Source organism: Centropristis striata, chromosome 2 (assembly GCF_030273125.1).
Source record: "Centropristis striata isolate RG_2023a ecotype Rhode Island chromosome 2, C.striata_1.0, whole genome shotgun sequence".
NCBI lineage: Eukaryota > Metazoa > Chordata > Actinopteri > Perciformes > Serranidae > Centropristis > Centropristis striata.
Genome location: NC_081518.1, coordinates 39,785,601 through 39,806,596, shown reverse-complemented (window position 1 = coordinate 39,806,596; position 20,996 = coordinate 39,785,601). Strand labels below are relative to the sequence as shown.

General features: G+C 39.6%; 1 protein-coding gene across 5 annotated transcripts in view; it reads right to left on the bottom strand.

Moving 5' to 3' along the window:
• kif13ba (kinesin family member 13Ba) overlaps nt 1-15,561 on the bottom strand; it is a 48,359-nt gene extending 32,798 nt beyond the window's left edge. For 3 of the 5 annotated variants that reach the window (XM_059351741.1, XM_059351749.1, XM_059351757.1), the window contains exons 1-3: nt 15,368-15,560; nt 14,803-15,144; nt 7,073-7,163 (exon numbers count right to left, since the gene is read on the bottom strand). In XM_059351741.1, coding sequence (XP_059207724.1) covers nt 7,073-7,163; nt 14,803-14,872 — 161 coding nt within the window. In that variant the 5' untranslated portion in view covers nt 14,873-15,144; nt 15,368-15,560. Of the gene's footprint in view, nt 1-7,072; nt 7,164-14,802; nt 15,145-15,336 lie in introns of all 5 variants that reach the window. The other 2 variants (XM_059351725.1, XM_059351733.1) reach the window with 2 other exon arrangements.
• Nucleotides 15,562-20,996: the final 5,435 nt, after the last annotated feature.

The following is a 20,996-nucleotide window of genomic DNA, read 5'->3' as shown; positions in this document are numbered from 1 at the left end:
GGTGAAATCGGCGTGGCAGGTTTTGACGTACGTAGTGATGACAGCTGTCATGGTTGCTTCAAAGGCTGCAGGCGAGAAGGGTCACCCATGTCTTGCGCTCAAATGCCCATTAACGAAGCTAGGGGCCCCCCGGACCAATGAGACAGGAGAATGAGGCAGTCAGGAGAGCCATGAACCCGCCTCTCTCGGTCCTCCAACACTTCTATTCGTCCCTCCTCCCTTCGGCCTGCTCCTCCGCTCTGATCACCGTCATTTAAAAAATAACTTAATGCATGGTTGCCCACCCCCCCACCTCTCTTTCTCTACTGTTCTTGCATTCTTTTTTTTTTCTCTCTGGGACTGTACCATCTACGGCTGTGTAGGGAGGAATTAGATGAGGAATGGAGGATGGAAAGGAGGCTGAAGGTAGCCAGGGGGTTAGGGAGGAAAGAGGCTGGGCCTGAGACTGGAATGTTAAGCTGAAGCAGAAACAGCATCAGCGTAACATGGTACATACTGACGGCACAGGACGGCAGGACATGTAACAGGCTAATACTTCAGTTCAGCACATACTGAATAGCATTGAGCGAACATTCCCCACATACTGTCAGAATGATTATCATATCCTCCTGCATATACAATCTGTATGTTCAAGCGGAAGTGGTTTTTACCAACCATTGCACATGTACTTTACAAATATACTGCACATTGAAAATCCAGTATTATAGCATCGCAAAGATGTTGAAATGTTGGTATATAATTCACAGCCATGTCAGGGAGGCCATTTTAAAGCACCCATTCTGAGGCTGAATTTATTCACACAGCCTGAGGAGATTTATTCTGGCAGATGGTTATTACCAGCCTCAACATTGTGGCTGGTATTGTTTTCACCTTATGAGTCTGTGTGTGTGTGTGTGTGTGTGTGTGTGTGTTATCATGGCAATATGTGGACCTCGAGACACCTACTGTAGTGGGAACTATCAATGAAGTGGTTCCGAGTACTTTACTTGCAGGTGCATAGTTAAGATCAAAACGAAGGCAGAGTTCGAAGATGCATGTGGTCAGAGCAAATGTGCTCTGAACAGTAACAGGAAGATTACCATGTACAAAATATTCCTCCTGCAAAGCCCAGTAAATAAGCAGATTTATTTATAATTCCTTCACGTATTGATTTGACCATGCCGAGCTATTTAAATTAATGCATGTGTGTTGACATGCAGCTCTTGCATTAAAAGAAACCCTAAAATAAACATTTCACTTTATGTGCATGTGATGCAAATTAACTGGCCCTCAGGATAGTTATGCTTCCTCATGCAGGCTTTCATGTTCTTCAGAGACATTTAACTGAGAGGTTGACCTAGAAAAAGTAAATGCATGGTAAATGTTTAGCATCTTGCCATTAACAACAGTTAACCAGTTCATATGCAAGGAAGACATTTTCTTGCTGTTACAATTCTTTGGCCAGGCTCTGACTCTAGATGTGAAAGCCTGAGCCATACACACCTCCTTCCCTGTCCCTTGCAAAACCTGTGCTTGATGCTAATTTCTTCCATTCAAACCATCTCACACAGTCAAGGTTTTAGGCTTGCTAGTAGGAAAATCTGCATATTTTGATTTAATGCTACTGTCAAAATATGCATAGTTGGAATTGTACATTACACGGTGGTGGACTATGGTAGCCTCCTCACATATTTCAGAGATGGTCCAGTGCACTGTGTCTGCGCTCCTCCTTCTCTCTGGAGCTACTCTGCAGCTTAAGAATGGCAAATTTATTGTTTCTTCACTCTTCTCAGCCTTTAACTCTTCAGGCTTAATGCTGACTCTTAACTCACTTCACATTTATTCTGGTTTAGGGCCAGGAACCATATTGATGTGTTTACATTGTAACTCAGTATCTCTCACTACAGCCCAGCCCAGACTCAGTCTGTGCTCACGGTGATGTATTTATGGGAAAGTCCAATATTCAATGAGTTGCTGAACAGCAATTGTTTTAATACTCCTAGCTTTCTCATCTGACTCGGATTTTTTTTGCTCATGTATGCAAAACAAGTCTAAGATTTTTTAACTAAAACCAGCAGATGAATGCACCAGTTAAACTCTGTAGCATTAACTGCTGTACCTGTAAAAGGCCAAGAGGTCAGAAACGGGTTAATCATAAAGAGAATAAGCCCATGTGGTCTGTGGATGAATGACACTCTCTTTCCTTAATTTCTAACCCTGTTATTATGTCAGTGGGCTCCCACATCACATGGTTGGTTCAGGGCTAGTCTGTTTAAGCACTCCGACTTACCCTGCATCAAAGTACCACCTTTCGACATTAACAAATATACTGTAGAGAGTCTTCGTTTGGAAAAACACGTTGGCAAACACAATAACACCAGACACACAAAAATGTCCAACATCATTCCAAGATAGGGGGCCACATGGGTCCCTTTTGTGTATCGCCTTGGAGACCAAGCCCCTTGTGTTTGCCTCACTGATGTCTGACAGGAGACAGATCGTTGTCAGAGTGTGTCAACATCCAGCTTCACCAATCCAATGCAAACAGCCTCAGGTCATCATGCAAACTGTAGTGTGGGACGACACGGCTGCAGGGACGTTAGCTGTCGGCTTATCAGACAGACTAGTACAAAGTGCCCTGGCCAGGCGGTTCAAACTCTGGAGGTTAGGACATCTTTGGTTGCAAAGTGATTCAGGGAGGACGGGTTCAAAAGCAAATAGAACACAAAATAAAAAGTTTGCTCTAATGTAAGATTCCCTGCACCAGACAGCAAAAAACACAATGTAAACGTTGGCTTTCAGAGAGCATAGAAAGCAAAATACTAAAATTTCTTTAAAAAAAAAAAAAGATTAATGTCACTACCACAGTGAGTCACTGAGAGTGGCACCGTGAGGAACTTAAGTCTCGCTGCCCAGTGTGTGCTGCCGGTGGAAAAACTGAATCAGACACGCAAGCAAAACACACAATTGACAAATGAGGAGTGAGAAAAAAATGTCAAAAAGGAAATGACTATCAAGTGCGGTCCTTTCAAAGTATTTGTGGGGAGAATTAAATCAATCTGTGGATGTTTTCATCAGGTAAACCACAGAATGTAACTTTATTCCAAGTTGAAAGTTTGGAAACATCATTCATTCAAATAGATTTTTATTAAACTCTCTGTTAGAAAAACTTATCTTTTGGGGCCTTTTGGAAGGAAATGTGTGTATTTAATACATTACTCATACTCATTAACCCACAATCTTAATTTCATTATAAGAAATTAATAATTAGATTCTATGGATTAATTTTCATCTTGGAGGCTTACATATAACAGCATGCTGTAGAGAGGCAATGAGGAGGTCTACATTGTGGGCGGAGAGGGTCTATTGTGTGTCAGGGTTGTTCAAGGCTCAGTGTTTAACCATGCCAGTACATGGCCTTGTCTACTTTCAGTGATGAGTGGCCTTTTCTTTCCCATGCCTGAATAGTCCAGACTGCTTAGTAAGAGAGCCACTTGAGCTCTAAAAATTATGTATACTCAATACATAGAACATTCCTTTATAATTCATGCCCTTGAATGCCCCCTCCACTAAGGTCACACCCTACACACATTGTTCAGAAATTTGAAAAATAATTCTGGTATCTCCTGTGATTTGAATCCAAAATGTAATGAGTTCTTCCTCGGCCCATGATACAACCGGTCACCAAGTTCAACAAAAATTAGGCCAGTAGTTTTTCCATAATTCTTCCGACAAACAAACCAAAATCACAAGTTCCTTGGTGGAGGAAATTAGAAAATGAACATAATCCAGGCAAACACTGGTCAAGAATATGAAGCCATGTCTGTTAAATTAGTCTTCAAAAGGTTTGACCTGATGGTCATACCATTTTGCCCTGTGAAGATAATTTCCAGGCCTGATTGTAAGCAGGAAGACAAACAACGAGGGAAAACAACTTCAATTCAAGAGAAATGGGCTCTATCTGTCCAAAAGAAAAATAAACAGGTTGATGATCATGTATTTGCTGTTGTGCATACATTCAGAGTTAACTTACTAACCAGTAGTAAACCCTACAGAAAATACTTACAAATGAAATTTCTACTTCACAGCTGCCGTGAACCATTTAGTGGATAGATATCAGATCAACCCCAGTTGGTTTTACCAATTATGTGAAAAGGAAAACTGTTTCAGAAAGCCCTAGAGAAAGAGAAAATCTTTCATCTATATTTAAACAGAACTCATCCTTAGCTTCTGCAACAACGCCCACAAAAACACTTTCACTACATGACAGGCTGGAGAGATCTGGAGTCTACTGCTGAAGATGGTGAATATACAGTACATGACACAGGTAAACATTCCATATGAGGTGATGAACAGAAAGGTTAATTGAATCACAACAGGCTCAGTGGGCGTCCTGACTGAACAGCTTTGCATCAAAGCAAGGCAAGGGGCTGCACTGGTGAGGGCGTGAGACATGAAATACAATCCAGGAAGTCCAGATTGGGATGCCAAAACACTGCACATGGGTTTGATAAACTCACATTATTGCATAGCTCTGGAAAAGCTGTTGTATAGCTCTGCTGCAATTACTTTATCTTTAATTATGACTATGAAGAGGTAAACAGTAGGAAGACAACATTCACATTACAAAGTTATCAACCAGGAATGTGTATGCATTTGATTGGTCCGTGCAGCGACTTTAAATATTATTTTAAGACATGTGAGATCTTGCATTTTACCCTTAAATGTTCCGTTAATGTCACTAACCATCATTTGTTATTATTATATCCAAGAAGATAATATTTTTAACCGTCAGCCTTAGCAGTTCTCCGTTGGACAGAGACATTATGCTTTTTTGCATAGTTTAGAATCTCCTCTAATGTGTCATATATTGATTATTTATTATTCTGTTGTATTGAAGGATAGATTGAAGTCGTGATGCTAATACAAGAACACCTTCTTTCACATTCAGTCATTTTTCTGGCTTAATAACCTGAAAATCTGCGAAAAATATTGTGCCAATGAGTTTAATATAGGGATCTTCTGTTGCATCGTCTGTAGTTAGTTGTTGCAGATAAGGCATAGTAATAAAGAGTTAGGATTCAGTCAGGATGCTGTACTCTCTCTTTTTATGAGTTATGTTCTGCAGATGTCTTCCCAGTTTGAAACAAAGGCCATCCTGGTAATGCAGTTGGCTAAGCAAACACCATGCACCTGCAACATCCTAACTTTACTGCATACTTCCTTTGCACCCACTCTCGTCTTTGTCAACTATTAACACCCAAGTAAAATCCAGAGTAAAAGATAATCCTCCAGTGTAGACCGTATGCAAACTGAAAACAAACAAGCAAAATGAAAATAGCATTTGCACGCTGCGGGCAGTGATCAGTCAGTCCATCCTCCTGCTGCTTCCTCGCTCCTTTGTCACCAAAGACAGAGGGAGAACTACAGCTCCGCTCTTGTTCGGTCCTCCATAAAAGTCACTAGAGGAAGTTTATGGTCGACAGATGCTCGAGTAAATGAGGGCCTTTCCCCCTCTTCCATCGTCTCCTCACTCAAGGAAGGGGCTTCACGGTCACCGACGGCGACCCGGAGTTAACCTCCCTCTGTGTTGCCACGGAAACGGAAGAGCTGAGAAAAAGGGAGGAAGCCAGGCGGTGGGAGTTACGACCCGACGAAGTGAGGGAAAAGAGGAGCGGAATGGAGTCTGCCTTTTCATGTATAATTGTCTCTGTCTGCCTTGTCTCATTGCTGCTGTCTTTCTTCCAGCCAGAGGCACCTCTGACACACACAAACACATGCTGCTGCTGTCTGCCCCTGCACTTCAGCCTGAGGCCAGCCTGATTCACCATTTCTGATCAGGCAGTCTGCAGACAACTCCACCAGTCACAAGGAGAGCTTTCTTCCGACACAGCTGGCTTCCTCCAAGATGGCAGGTCAGTAGACAAGTATGGCCCACTGGCTGTTTTTGGACCATTACATAATTAAATTAAAAAGCTGTATTACCACTTTTTCATTACAGATGAGGTGAATAACATCACAGTTAGTCCTCTGGTTGCAACAGTTGCCTGGGACTGACCACTACTGCAACATTCCCTCAGTCAGACACCACCCTGACAGTGCACACACACACAGTACATGCAGTCACATATTTCTGTTCTGCACAATGCAACCAAATCTAACACGTCCAATTATCTCAGAGACACTCGAGACTCCCAGCACGATTCAGTGTTACCCACAAACAGCAGCTGGTTGGATGGAAACAGAGTAAGAGCCAAGAGAGGGAAACAAGGTTTGAGTTGATATACACCTGTCTCTAGAAGGCCGAACAGCTGGATGTCATGTTCCTGCCAAAAACTACATTGTGACGACAAAGTACATTCCAAACAAATGTGAAACCAGCTTTTTTTAGCTATCGGGGTAAAGATAGAAGAAAATTTCCAAGGCATTGGATGTCACTTAGATAGAGTAAGCATGATGAAATTCAGCACAGCTGTAAATCTAAAAAGGGTGTGTCTGTGTGAGGGCAATAGAATGGGGCTCATAGCAGCACGTAAGAAGCTACGGAGTTCCACGGCTGAAAGTACCAACTGTACCGGACCCATTAAAAGTATGCCACAGCTACAATTGTCACAGCTGACAATTATCAGTTCCTGTTTTCAATGTGCCCATGGATGTACGGACAACCATTACTGGATTACTTAGAAACTTGAATGTGATGTTCTTTCTTAGGTTTTTATTAGTATTTTTTACTACTTTTACGCCTTATTATCATCACTTGTTTATTCTGATGACTCGTCCCTCTCAGTTCTACCAGCTCCACGGGCTGACAACAAGCATATGAAACCTTCAGTTATTTTTGTTTGTCTTTGTTTTCCCCACGTCGGTAGGAGTATGTCAGCTGTTATAAAATGCGAACAGCAGGACAATTGTTGTGTATCTTGTGACAGAGCACATACAAATCAAGAAAATAAAACAAAAAGCAGTGCCACCCACAAAAAAACCTTGGTTGCTGTCCGCCACTATCTGTTATGAACGTTATTGTCTACGGTTTTCAACAGAGGATAAATCACAGGTGTGGATACAGATTTTTTCAGTCTTCTGCCGAACGTACCTGGAGTCTTTGCCTAGGTTGGTTCCTCCAGGGTGGAGGATCGTTTGGTTCTTCGCCATCTCCACGATACATTTAGTGTTTAGATCCTTTTCTGTGGATCAGAAAATACATACTGTTACAACCAAAGCACTTAACATCACAACAACTTGGTTCTACTGTTTTCCTTAATTGTTTCAACATTATTACACATTGTCAGGTTCTAAGTCTTTCTGTAATCTCCAACTCTATTTAATGACAAAACAGGATTAAAAAAAAAATAACATAGTGTCACCGTCTATGAAGTACACAAATTTTCTGTATATCTTTACCATGATGGAAATACAACTGCAAAAACATATAGGTCACCTTTTTAAACTGTGATCCAGAACAGGTTCATTTACTGATACAGAAACATTTACAAGCATTGGTCTGATGTAGGGGTGTGCCATATCGTATCGTTCACGATAATATCGGTATATTTTTTTTATGGTTAAAAAAACTGCATATCATGATATTGGCAACGTTCCTACTTCTTGATGTAGTGGTTAAAGTTGTTTTAATCACAAAAAGCTACTTACTCCCTGTCGCTAAACACATGCAGCTTTCAAAATAAGAGCAGTGTGTTAAGAGAATCCACCACAGAATTTACAAGAAGACTGTCAAAAAAAGATGCCTTAAATAAAACATACAAGAACCTTTATTCTTCTTTACAAAATGTAATTCAAATATGCCCCCAGAACCCCTAAATGTTTTTTTTATTATTTGCTCATACTCAAGAGTCAAGAGTAAAAAAAATTGTATTTGGCAACTGTTGAGATTTGCACTTCAAACTACATTTTAGATGTTTAATTATTTATACAGACTAAAAAAAAAAATTATATTTTCTATGTCTTTTAAAATATTTCCTAATATCGTCAAGAATATTGTTATCACAAAAATAGCCTGCAATATTGTGATATTCTTTTAGGGCCATATCGCCCACCTCTAGTCTGATGGTTAAATCTTAGCCTGCTCTGCATTAGCAACCGTGCATTAGTTAAATATCATAATAGCACAATAATTTCCTGTGGAACATTAAAACAATTCGGGAGGCTGGGAAACACCAACTCTGAAAATAAGCTTTTACCTTGAAGTTAGCATTAAGCTAATCAATAAAACAGGACTGTCCAGGGAATCAGTTTCTCTCCCTCCCTCTCACACACACGTGCACACGACCAAGGACCTCCCACGGTGACCCTGGCCTGTTTGTGTCATGACGCAACACTTGGCCTTCAGCACACTAGCGGGCCATTTCCAACTCAGCATACGGAGTGGTCCTAATGCTTTGTCCATTTGGGAATTTATGTATATAGGCTGTACAAGTCAGCACACATACTGTTGCAAATTGAGGCCATTTGATTGAGGTTATAATTTTTCCAGCTATGATTTAACTATCCCATAAATCAAATAAAGTTCTCTTTTTAATGCAAGGAATGCAGAAGTACAGGGTAAATATCTGATCTCTTTCAGGTGATTTCAAACACAGATCTCACACGTTCCTTGTAAAAAGCACTCCATATATTTGTTTTTATAACTGAGTCAGTCATATAACCAAATAGAAGCCTTGCTGTGAAAGTAACCAGCAGAAGTGTTGGAAAATAGCAACATGAACCGCACTGGAAATTCACTAGGCTGGTAAGTCTCTCCATTCATCCGTCTTGCCAATGAGACCTAATGATGGTCGTCTACACATGGGTTAGGTGCTGCCAGCATGTCCTGGGCATCCAGTTTTTGGCAGAACTGGTCGTACATTTTTTTAAAAGACCTTTGACAATTGGTTACTTGCAGACCAGACTAATTTCACAGAAGAGGAATACCTTGTCGTCTTTTATTGCCGGTAATTGTTTTGGCACAGCCACTAATGCATCATATATAATACATCGTTTTAATGGCCAATTGCTGCTAATTATTACACTACATCATTACAGGTTATTACTAAAATAAAAATGTCTTGTTAAGGGTGACAAAATATTGTTTTATCTTAATCAAGATTACATGAGTAATAATGTTTGTTTTTAATGAAAAAAAGTCTTTATCTGAGGTAAGAGCTATAGTCGAGAAGATTATTTCAAAACAAATTTTACTGGACCCTAAACTTTTTTTGTTTGGCTTATACCCAGAGAAACATAAGTATAGTAGGAATGAGCGGACATTTATAGACCTCAGCCTGCTTTATGCTAAGAAATGTGTTGCATTATTGTGGATAAAGATTTATAGACCAAGTACAACTCAATGGATAAGACAGATGTTAGCAAGCCTTCCTTTAGAGAGAATAACTTACATATTAAAGGCTAAACGGCATGTATTTGAGGACATATGGAGCCTTTCATTAACTACATTAAAGACTTAGATTTAACGGATGAAGAAGTGGATAACTAGTCTTTGTGGACAATGCAGATTCCGGTCTTGTCAGATTCATATTGCTTTTCTATACATGTGTTTTAATTCACACCAATTACAAACGATACTCAATTGTATATAGATTACCATTCTCTTTAACAGGAGGAGCATATTAGTTCGAAGTGTTATGTTTTGTTTGTTTTTATTTTTCTGTCTATGTAAATGCAGCTATTTGAAAATATGGAAGTTGAATGACGATACATGAATGTAAAAGCTGTATGTCAAAGTGTTATAAACTGAAAATAAAATAAAAATATTGTGGGAAAAAAAAAAATCTTATCTTGGCCTGTAGGCTAATCAATAATGCATGATCAGGCCACGTCAACCACAACATTTTTTTTGCCATCAGTAGGCTTGTTTGTCAAAGGAGACAACAAAACCCAATGACAATTCCATGTTATTTAAACAGATAAGATTAGGATGGGACTTAGGATTCTTTGCCCTCCTATGTTGCTCCTAGTGGGGATATGCTCTTCTAGTTTGCTCCCTACGACAGGGAGGTCAAAAGGTGGTCAAGGCTAAAACAGCACTCCTTTATTTGCAAATGAGTGTTTGCTCGAGGACACTACAGCAGAGAGGGGACTTGGTGATAATAAATAACGTCCTTCAACTGTAAGACCTGGTGCAAGCCTGCCATGTAAACAAGCCTCCAATTGCCTCTCACAAGGAAGCAGTAGTTTACTGGGCGTCTTATCACTATATTGACCCACACCATCTGGCCCAGTATTTACACATAGACTGCCAGATTTTGATGATGACCCAAATGACTGTTAACAATAATTTCTCTATTATGCAGCAAGCATGCAAGAGCATGCAAGTATTGTGAACTTCAGCAAATGTGTTAAGACAGGAAAAGCATTCTGTGGTTTCAATTCCTCCTCCTGTACAACAGCTTTCCAAAGCAGGATTACATTGTGTCAATTCATGGTATCAATGCCTTCAGATGCTTTTTCTGTTTAAGGCATGATGACTCCAAAGCAGGGATGAGCACATACAGTACAACTTGTCAGTCAGCAGTGGAGCATGTGACACTGCTTTCTTAATAAAGAAAATAAAAAAGATTCTCAATCAGTGCACTATCCAGTAGGTTTGGACGTTATCCTGATGGTGTGATTTTCAATGCTGTCAAAAATACTCGATTTATTTCGACCAAACCAGAGTAGGTGGTTGTTGGAACAGTGGACAAACTAACTGATTGGTTAAGTGAGTTATTTTGTTTCTGTTGAGTGTGTTTTGAATCACACAGTACCTGGCCTAGCTGCCCACTCTCTCCAGACAAAAGTGTTTTCATCTGCTGCAATGGAGGTCAGCATGCCGTTTGTGATTTTACATACCTAATTATTAGCATGGTATTGTTTTCCAAATAAACACATGGAAATAACCTTTTCCTCTGACTGTAATGGCAGGTCGAAAAAAAAGAATACGCAAGTCATTTTTTCTAAAAGTGGCTGCTCAAGTAAACTGCTCTACCTTCCTATCCGCAGTCAAAATCCATCATCATTCCCTCGCTGAGAAACAAAGGGGAATATGAACCTGAGGAGCCCTACATTTGAGGAGAAGCTAGCTGTGCCTGTGTGTAATCTTGCTAGCTGTGCAAACCAGCAACATTAGGGATTTGAGGCTAAACTGTCTGCTTAAAGGGCCTCAACACTGCCTGTTTCTGGCAGGAACACAGGGTAGAGCCATGGAAACTTGATGTCAAAGGTCAGAGGACCTGAATCACACTCCAATTCTTCCGCTGTCAGGGGCACTACAAAGCATAAAAAAGCAGGGTGAGCTAACAGAGACTGAGTGACAAAAAGACAGTGAGAGTGAAAGAACAAAATAAAGTTAAACAGGGAAAACTGACACAGAGGTTGAACTTTCTCTCTTCTCCTACTACTGCCTACATTACCCATGTGTCCCTACTGCTGCAGCGTCCCCTCCAAGCGTCACTTGGAGGGGAAAGTGTGATGCGGTGTGGATATGAGGATATGAGGATAAATGTACCCATTGTTATCTGCCTCTCCTTGCTCCATAACCAGCTCCCACTTTCCACTGGCCCTTCTCTGTGATCCTTCCCTGCCTGGGCTACCGGTGCTGAGGTTTGGCACAACAGCCCTGACATCAGCCAGAAAGCTGATTGGCTGCGGTGTTGCCGTTGCTACGCCTGGGGTTGCTCTGTTCTTCGAAGGCCACAGCCATGGGAACATGGAGCATTACGCAACGTTAGCAAATATTCATTCAGACTCACTCCCTTCCTGCCTTTGTCCAGCTAGGCTGCTATACCACCTCTCCTCCTCAACCTGGGGTACACAGGGACAGTGCCCTCGAGGTTAAAGAAGCCTGCTTATTATTTGAGCGTCACAAGTCTGAATCACTGCACCAGCTGGAGAATTGGGAGTGAGGAAGGTAAATGAGTATTTCTTTGCACTCACTTAAAAACTGCTACAATGTCCTGAAGACACTGTAGCAGAAGACAGGGAAAGAGCTGTACCTGAACTGAGCAGCTTAAAAATGTGTGAAAATATAAATGGCAAATGATGTGGAGCTGGAAAAAAACATGGAGAGATACCTTTTTGGGCCAATTCAGTTTTTTGGAACGCACATGTCTTACATTAACACTGGTAAATATGGACAGAAGCTCCATTCAGACAAGGATCAGAAAGGCAGCGCTGAAAACGTGGCACTGCTGTTTCCAAACCCTTTCCCACTGACTTTAGTAAGCCATCAATTTGACTGCTCATTCCCCTTCACCAAAATCATAATTGCTTTTTTTTGCTGAGCGATGGAAGACACATGCTGGCATTTGTTGACAAAGTTAACAGGATAAGTCTTGCCCGTTTGAAATCTTGCACCAGTAAAGCTGCACACGCAGCTACTAGTAATACAGACTACTTATTTTTTTAATTTGGTTGCAGACAGGAGAAAATATCATACAGTTTTTGTGCTTGAATTATGGTTATTTCAAAATAAAAAATAACTCAGTGAAGATTTTGTGTTCTATATCCAGCATTCTGAATTATATTACAGTATGATTAAAGGAGAAAAGAAAAAAGGAGTGGCTGTTTCAGTCAAGTACATCTAGCACACATTTTGCCATCACCTGCACCTATCAGATTATTTGGAGAGAAATCTAAATAACTGAACTTAGTTCACACTGACAGCAGGAAGTGGACATGGGCATGAGGAATGGATCATTTGCATCATTTTTCATATTGTCCAATCATGGTTACTCAAGATCGCCAGGGGACAGCAAAGCTAGTAGAGGGTGTGAGAGGCGTTGCGTCATAACATGCCATTGAAATACCAGCATAGGCGACTTAGTCTAGTGTCAAAAACCCCCACCTATATTATGGGTTATATGGGATGCCAAAGGTAAACCTAAGGAAATTAGACAGCTTATCTGCATGCTCTTGAAAATCTGTGAGCCAGTAATGGACATGTGAACCACTAATTTATTTGCACATGTGGCTTCACCATCCCTCCAAGGCTGCAAAACTGTCCAAGCATTGCTAGCTTCACAGGTGCTGTTAGCCAAAAAGCACCTCATCTGTCCTTGTATTGGCAGCTTTCGCTAAAGGCTTCAAATACAAGCAAGGCAGCGCGAGGTGTGCAATGGCTGTTGCAAGATATTATGCAAAGGAGACGACCACATTTCACAAAGCTACAAAGCAGTGTAGGTATAGCAAATTCTTGGTCATTCCTTTAATCATCTATATAGAACTGATCAACAACTGGCACAAGCCTAACGTGCATACTAGGAGTGGTCAGGAAGAGAACTCTCCCATTAGAAATGAATGACAAGTGGCCAGATAAATCCATTGCAGTAAGTTCCTACCTCTATGAACCTAAATGTACCGGATCTGAAGCTGAATTCATCCAGAGCTAATCCGTAGCCTCTCTATCTTTGTGTTACCATCACCATAACAACAACCTTACTCATTAAATTACCCAACTTCAACTTACTCATGTTTGTTTCAGAAACCAACATACATGTAATTTGTGTGTGTCCAAAATAAATGTCTAATCTTGCAGAGAGTCATCACTGAAAAAAAGAAAAAACAAATCACCCTGACTGCTGAGTTTCTCTCCATTAAAGTTCATGGTGAATCCCTGCCTATAGGAACAGTGTGGCGATCCACTGCCTTGGTCTTGTGACCGACTTCTCCAGCTCACAGGAGAGAGAGAGAGGGGATACACGTGATTCATTCTGGCAGTTGTCGGCCAACCACTCTGCCTCAGCAGCTCTCCTCCTCCTCCTCCTCCTCCTCCTCCTCCTCCTCCTTTCATGGGACACATGGTCTCCCACGGCAAAAACACTGCTTGGCAATCAACCAGGAAAGGTCATCCGTCCTTTAATGCATGCTGCACTGAAAGTTTGCACTGTAATTGACCGGAGCGTTTGCACGCAGATTTGTATAACACTGTGTCTTTGTTACCCGGACTTGTCTAAAATTAAGGATGAGGATGTGATAATAGGTGGACAAGTTGCAGTCCAGGGAAGGCTGGTGAGCTGAAGACTGATGCATGTAGACTTAACATTAGTGCAGCATCGATGACAGGAGGAAGAGAAAAGTTTCTATTCAGAAAATACATTATCACTGAACAACTTAATATGTAGTTAATTATACTTTGACACTGGCTACACTGATGCCCTGTGAAGAGTTTCTCTGACAGATTGCTGTTACCCTCATTAAATTATACCAACCCACAGCTATCCTGTGAAACTACCGATTCCCCCCACTGCTTCAGCAAGTGACAGATGTCAAGAAACTATTGGCATCTGTATCAGCCAGTGAAGGAGCCAAAGCGTCTAGACTTTAACAGTAGATCTCACACAGAAGCTCAACTTCAAATCCTGCCGGATGGCAGGCAGCCATGAGGGAAGCCCTATGGCAGCACTGTACAAACATGTGCCATCCAGGCCAGCCACACCACAGCTTTTTTTTAATCTGCAGAAGCTCATTTCACTAATGGGTGGTGAATTCTGACTGGCATCCAATTCCAAGGAAATTAAATGGGGGGGTACTTAAGTCAAGCCAGTCTCCAGGGGATAAGGTTATTGTGAAATGCAGTATGCTTCTAGTTAACCTGTGGTAGTTTATACATCACATAAACTAGAGATTGTCTGTCAAATAATGTTAATCCAATTTTGGTGTATCAATGATAATAATCTGACATATAGTCTATGCATAATAATGCATCAATGTGTCCATCAATTCAACATGAAAGACAGACAATGCAGAGATTTGCAGTCTCGTTGTACATCCTTATTTAAGAGTCAGAGTACCAATAACAATCCATATCTGAACAGCATGAATTCCTCTTACCTCTCCTGTTCATGGGCCGTACACGAACAGCCACCTTGACATTGGCATCGTCCAGACTGGGCTCCCCCATGCTGACTCCTCACCCAGGCAGGGTAGGTAGCGCTGATCCACAATAAATCAGCTCTTCAGCTAAACAATCATCCAAAAGCCTGGAAATGTTGCGCTAGCTGGACGGTCAGCCAGCTAGCTTCGCTCAGCTTTGCTCCATAGACTAGACATGTCCATGGAAAAACAAAAAGCCTGGGCAAAATCCTGCAGGAAGCCAGCCGCCGCTGCTGCTGCTGCTTATCGTCTTCTCCTGCTCATATTCCAGGCTAATGTAAATCCACAAAGGCGTGGAGGCTGAAAGGGAAAGGAGAAATGTAAATCAAGTAAGATGTTACAGCAGCTTGTGGATGTGACTGAGCGAACAAATGCTATCTGCAAGGCAAAAAAAAGGGCTAGCCAGCTAATTTGCCAGGCAAACTGAAGGGCAGTAGCGGCAGGAAAGAAGAAAGTTTTAGCCATTTCCTACCATTATACTACATAACATACCCAGAAACAGCCGAGTCATCGAGATACATACTTTGGTGGTTTCATCCCAGAGGTGGCACCGCTATCCTACATGTACAACCGAGAGAGATCTCCAGAGAACCGTTTGACGATGATCCACTTCTTCCCCACCGACTCCACTATGTCCTCTCAGTGTCGAGCTACAAGCAGGCAGCCGCATCCGCCCTTCCGCCAAAGTATTTCCCCTTCAAATTAAAAGCGCATAGGCTCAATTTGTCAAACTCAGAAGTCGGATTAACCATATGGACAACTGGGCAATTGCCCAGCTGTTTGTTTTCATCAGTGGTGGAAGAAGTATTTAGATGGTGGAAGAAGTATTTAGATCCTTTACTTAAGTCCTTTACTTTATTACTAACTGTAAGATGTCCACTCACCATTGTGAATTATACTCTCGGGTAGGATGGCCTGCTCTGGCCACTCGAAGGGCTAGTCACTGGTATACTTTCATTTATAAGGCAATATTGGGACTGCTGCCTTCGTACATTTGCAGCTTAATTACTGTGAGAAATGCAGGATCTTATTCTCTTCGTTCACAAGATCAATTGTTGCTTTCTGTCCCTTCTGCTCGTACAGAGTTGGGTAAAAGGGCATTTGTTTACTCTGCACCTTATGCATGGAATATGCACCAGAAAGAATGGAAATTAACTGAATTTGTTTTTTTGAGCACTTTTAAATCCAAACTAAGAGTTATTGAGGCCAATTCCACAACATGCACTTGTTTCTCATGATGTGTTTAAGGTCTGTATGTTATGTAAATATGTAACTGTATTCTGTGTTTGCTGCCTCTTGGCCAGGGCTCCCTTGAAAAAGAGGTTCTTAATCTCAATGGGATATTCCCTGGTTAAATAAAGGTTAAATAAAAAAAAAAAAAAAAAAGTAAAAGTAGTAATACCCAGTGGCGGTTCTAGACCAGTTCTACTGTGGGGGCCAAGCAGGGGCCAGTGTTTAATCAGAGGGGCACATTAAAAAAAAACGCAAAGATGATATTCAAGCATTCAAAAACCTTTATTTTAGCTTATTTAAAAATCTCATTTAAGTATATTTGGAAGATACAAATACACTGATTGAAACAATGAGACTCACCAACAATAACGGTTACTTTTTACATTTCTCATTTTTGTGACTAAGTACTTTTTATTTCATTTTGAAAGTGCAATACAGTGAGAATTATCTTTTTATTTTTTTATTTACACAAGCTTTTATTGCACAATTAAACTATTATACAATGGACACATTCCGGGTTCCTTATGTGTACATTGAGATGTTGTTTGAACAAAAATGAGGTAAGAATGGTTCCATTGTTCATCATTATAAATTGATCGTTTTATTATTAATTTGACACAGGGGCCACAGCAGGGGCCAAGGGCTTCTACACAGGGGCAGTGGCCCCTGTAGGCCCCTGTGTAGAACCGCCACTGGTAATACCACAGGGTGAAATTACTCCACTACAAGTAAAAGTCCTGCATTTAAAACTTACTTCAGTAAAAGTACAAAAGTATCAGCATCAAAATGTACTTAAAGTATCAAAAGTAAAAGTACTCTTCATGCAGAATGGACCCAATCAGATTGTCCAAATATATTCCAAATACTGTTTAATATTAGATTAATATAATGATGCATTTATGTAAGCAGCATTTAATTGTATAATATAGGGCTCATTTTAACTACTTAATATAGTGTTATGAGGTTTAATTTAAAAAAACAAGTTTAATCACTTTAAATGCATTGTTATGTTAAATCTCGACCTGAAAAGTAACTAAAGCTGTCAGCTAAATGTAGTGGAGTAAAAAGTACAATATTTGGCTCAAAATGTAGTAAAGTAGAAGTATAAAGTTACATAAAATGGAAATACTCAAGTAAAGTACAAGTACCACAAAATTGTACTTAAGTACAGTACTTGAGTAAATGTACTTAGTTACTTTCCACCACTGGTTTTCATAACATCATATGTGAGTGAGTGGCCTTGACAAGATGACATAGTGGTGCATTTGTAGTTCTATAAGCGTTTGCACATCTGTACATGAAAATGCACTTAATGACAGTTAGTTATTGATGTATTGAGTATATTAACTGTATATTACTGTAATTTATTCTGTATTTTTGCCAGATTATGGTGATTCTGTCATGTCATGATGATGGGGCCCTTGAATATTGTTGCCAAGGTTACAGCAAAGTGTTAATCTGGCCCTACTTGTAAACGTCAAATTCTGGTCCCACACCTTTCACAGTTAAGTTTCCTTAACTTAAGAATGTAGTTTAGCAACAGAAAACCTTTTTTATTTTAAATCGTATTAATATCTAGCGCTGGTTGACTGAAATCCTTTCCGCACACTGCCTCACCTAAAGTTAACCCCATAAATATATATTTTTATATTTTTTAAAAACTTGAGTATTTATTGAACCTGCTGACAAAAAATAAATAAATCAATTTGCATATATGAATTCTAATTTGTATCATATTTGATACATCAGGTCTTTTTGTACAATTTGTTGCTCACAGTTTGTTTTTCTTGAACTAACAAAAACATAAAACCGAACATTTTTATCCTATTAAGACTTTCCTTTTAACATTTAATTCAAATATGCAAGAAAAAAAATATTTATCTGCTGATATTAAGTTTTCACCCAGCAATGAACCTGTATCATTTTTGCTACATCTGGTATTTTTTGTGCAATTTGTTGCTCAGTTGTTGTTTTTTTAAATCTCCAACACATGTATACATCAGGTTTTTCAGGAAAAAAATATATCAGACTGATGATGTAGGTCTCAACAACTTGTGTATCAAATATGATACACTTGGCTTTATAGGGTTAAGTTCCCACCAAACGTTATAAAGCAGTTAGACCAAATACTAAGAAGCTAACGTCACACATTAAGCACCCGTTTACATTAACATAACCGTTAAATGTTATCAAAACAGTCCGTGAACGTGTTTACGTCACAGTATGCCTGCGTTTATGGTTTAAACTTTGACGTTAGTCCTCACTGCGGTTCTGCGGTTGCTGGGAGACATTATTGCACGAGCCCAGCCGGGGACCGTTAACGTCAAGTTAACAAGTAACGTTAGCTAAAAGTGCCGGTCAGGCTCGGTTAGACAATGCTGACAATGTTACACGCCACCCAGGATAAACTGACAAGTTAACAACATATTCTAGCCTTCTTTTAGATAAAATACAAGGAAAAAGGGTGGTTATTACCAGATGTGTTCAAGACCCCAGTCAGTCACGCGACACTTCCGCTGTCCGCCGTCAAACTTCACATAATAAATGTTACACTTCCCACTATGTTTTTCAAAATAAATCCTGATAATCCTCATTTAAATTCAGTTAGATCAGGGATGGGCAACTGGAGGCCCGGGGGCCTCACTTGAAGTGGCCCTCAGTACTTACATGCATTTGAGCATGAAATCTTAAAAGTGCTGTGTAAAAATGCACAAAATTACTTCTTGCAATTAATATTGGACCTGCTGTTCTTGCACTGAAAAACAAAAAGAAATCAAAGTAAGTGGTTTTATTTGCTTCAAACCTTTTGTATTCCTAGTTATACTGTTATACATGCATTTGAGCATGGAATATGTTATGTTACTGCACTGTAAACATATTTAAAATTGCAGTTTCATCATATCTGGAGAAGTGCACCGTCCTATATGTGGCCCCGTGGTGGTGTCGATGAAAAACTGTGGCCCCCTCCAGCATTAAAGTTGCCCATCCCTGACCTAGATTCTATCACATTACAGTTAAATTAAGTTGCAACCAGACAGTCCAGTTTAGTTTCATTGCATTCCACCTCATACAAGTGCACAGTAAAGAAAAAAGAAAAAAAAAGAAAGAAAAAAGTGCATATAGCACAGTACCTTTAACACTACAGTATAACAAAATCAATACAAATACCTCAGCACTGGAATAAAATATGCCACAACATTGACCTAAAAAAAGAAGTTCAATATTAAGATCTCACAATTGCAGCCATTTGAAGCAATTGTATCTTTAATCTAAAATAGCAGAAAATCCATTAAATCCATCAATTAAACATTTACTTTGAACTACATTCAATTGTTTTGTTAGTAAAGAATCAGCTATTATTTTGAAAAACACTTACCGGAAGTAAAAACACATCATCTGTCGAAACAAAGGATTCTTGTCAATTCTGGTCGTGCGGTAAGCCAAGAGGACTGTTTGTGACACCTGCTGAACACTGGGGGTACTGCGACACAATGTTATTATACAACAAAACGGTATGATCTGGTATCTTGCCAAATATTAAGCATCATCTCGTAAGAGAGTGGTTCTATTTTCGGAAATGCGTGATTGAGCATTTAAAAATGTTTCTGGAGGTCGAAGGTCACTGCCCCAGGTGATGTGTTGTTCATTCCAATGCCAATAATACACTTATATTTAGTATATCAGAAAAATATTTAGTAATTTCCAATATATAGTTTTTCAAATGCAGCCTCCCAAAAGTACCAGGATGTCGTACTGCATCCAGTCATAATTTGAACAGTTTGTACAGTATGTAAGCCAGTGGCTATTCTTATCCACAATCCTCTGCATAGCAGATATGTGAACCAGAGGGTGGAAGCGCTGTGTTGTGATCAAGTAGTATGACCCAATTATATACAACAGTACATAGTTTGTAAGGTTGTAAGGGCAGCTGGAGTACATACTTAAAATAAATAGATAAATAAATATATTTAAAAGACATGATTATATAAAGTGTGCGATGAGGTCCTCCATCAGCTATAGTAAGGATTTTTAATGGATTGTTGAATACACTTCTGGATTTGAGCCCACCTTGGAAACACTGAGTGTAGCAAGAAAGCAATGTTAAAAAAGATTAATTACAAATTCACACACAGAATCAGAGGTTACTGAAACACTTTCTGAAGCATTTCTTATGAAAGCCAGAGTAGAATAAATGACCTGCTTTATCTCGGTATTGAAACATATTCATATTCTCTACCTTGATCCTATTTGATTCTGAGAGCCATACCCCCTGCATGTACAGAATGAAACATACATATCATGTATCACCTTTTCTTCACATGTTTGAGAGTAATAAGTCAAGAATTATCCAATCCAATCCAATCCACTTTATTTATATAGCACAATTTTAGCAAATACAAGGTTTCCAAAGTGCTGCACAAACAATAAGTACATAACACAATACAAAGAGATGTAGTTAACAATAGAACAGTAAGATGCAATAAGATAAAATAAATTAAAAATGGGATAAAAATAAATAAAATAAAATGTAAAATGTACTGCCCGCACAAAATAAAATATGCATGAATACAATACAAACAAAAACAAATTATCACCTTTTTGTCATGTAGAATGGGCAATTAGTTCACCAAACAGGACTTCACTCAAGTCTATATGAGGAAACTTTAAATCAACTTCCATTGACCGTATAGAGGAATTAGTCTCTTTCAAATGTTCTTCTTTTAGCCAAAATGTATCATAATTTTCCTGCATCATTATTAAGACTAACTTTATATATATTTTTTAATAACAAAGCAGGTAATTGTGTACATTTCGGAGCATTCATTTCCCATTTTTTACATGCAGTTTCTTGTATTTGAAGACAAATATTGCCACAAGAGATACTGAAGTTACTGTTGATTGTAGTGAAAGAGTCTTTT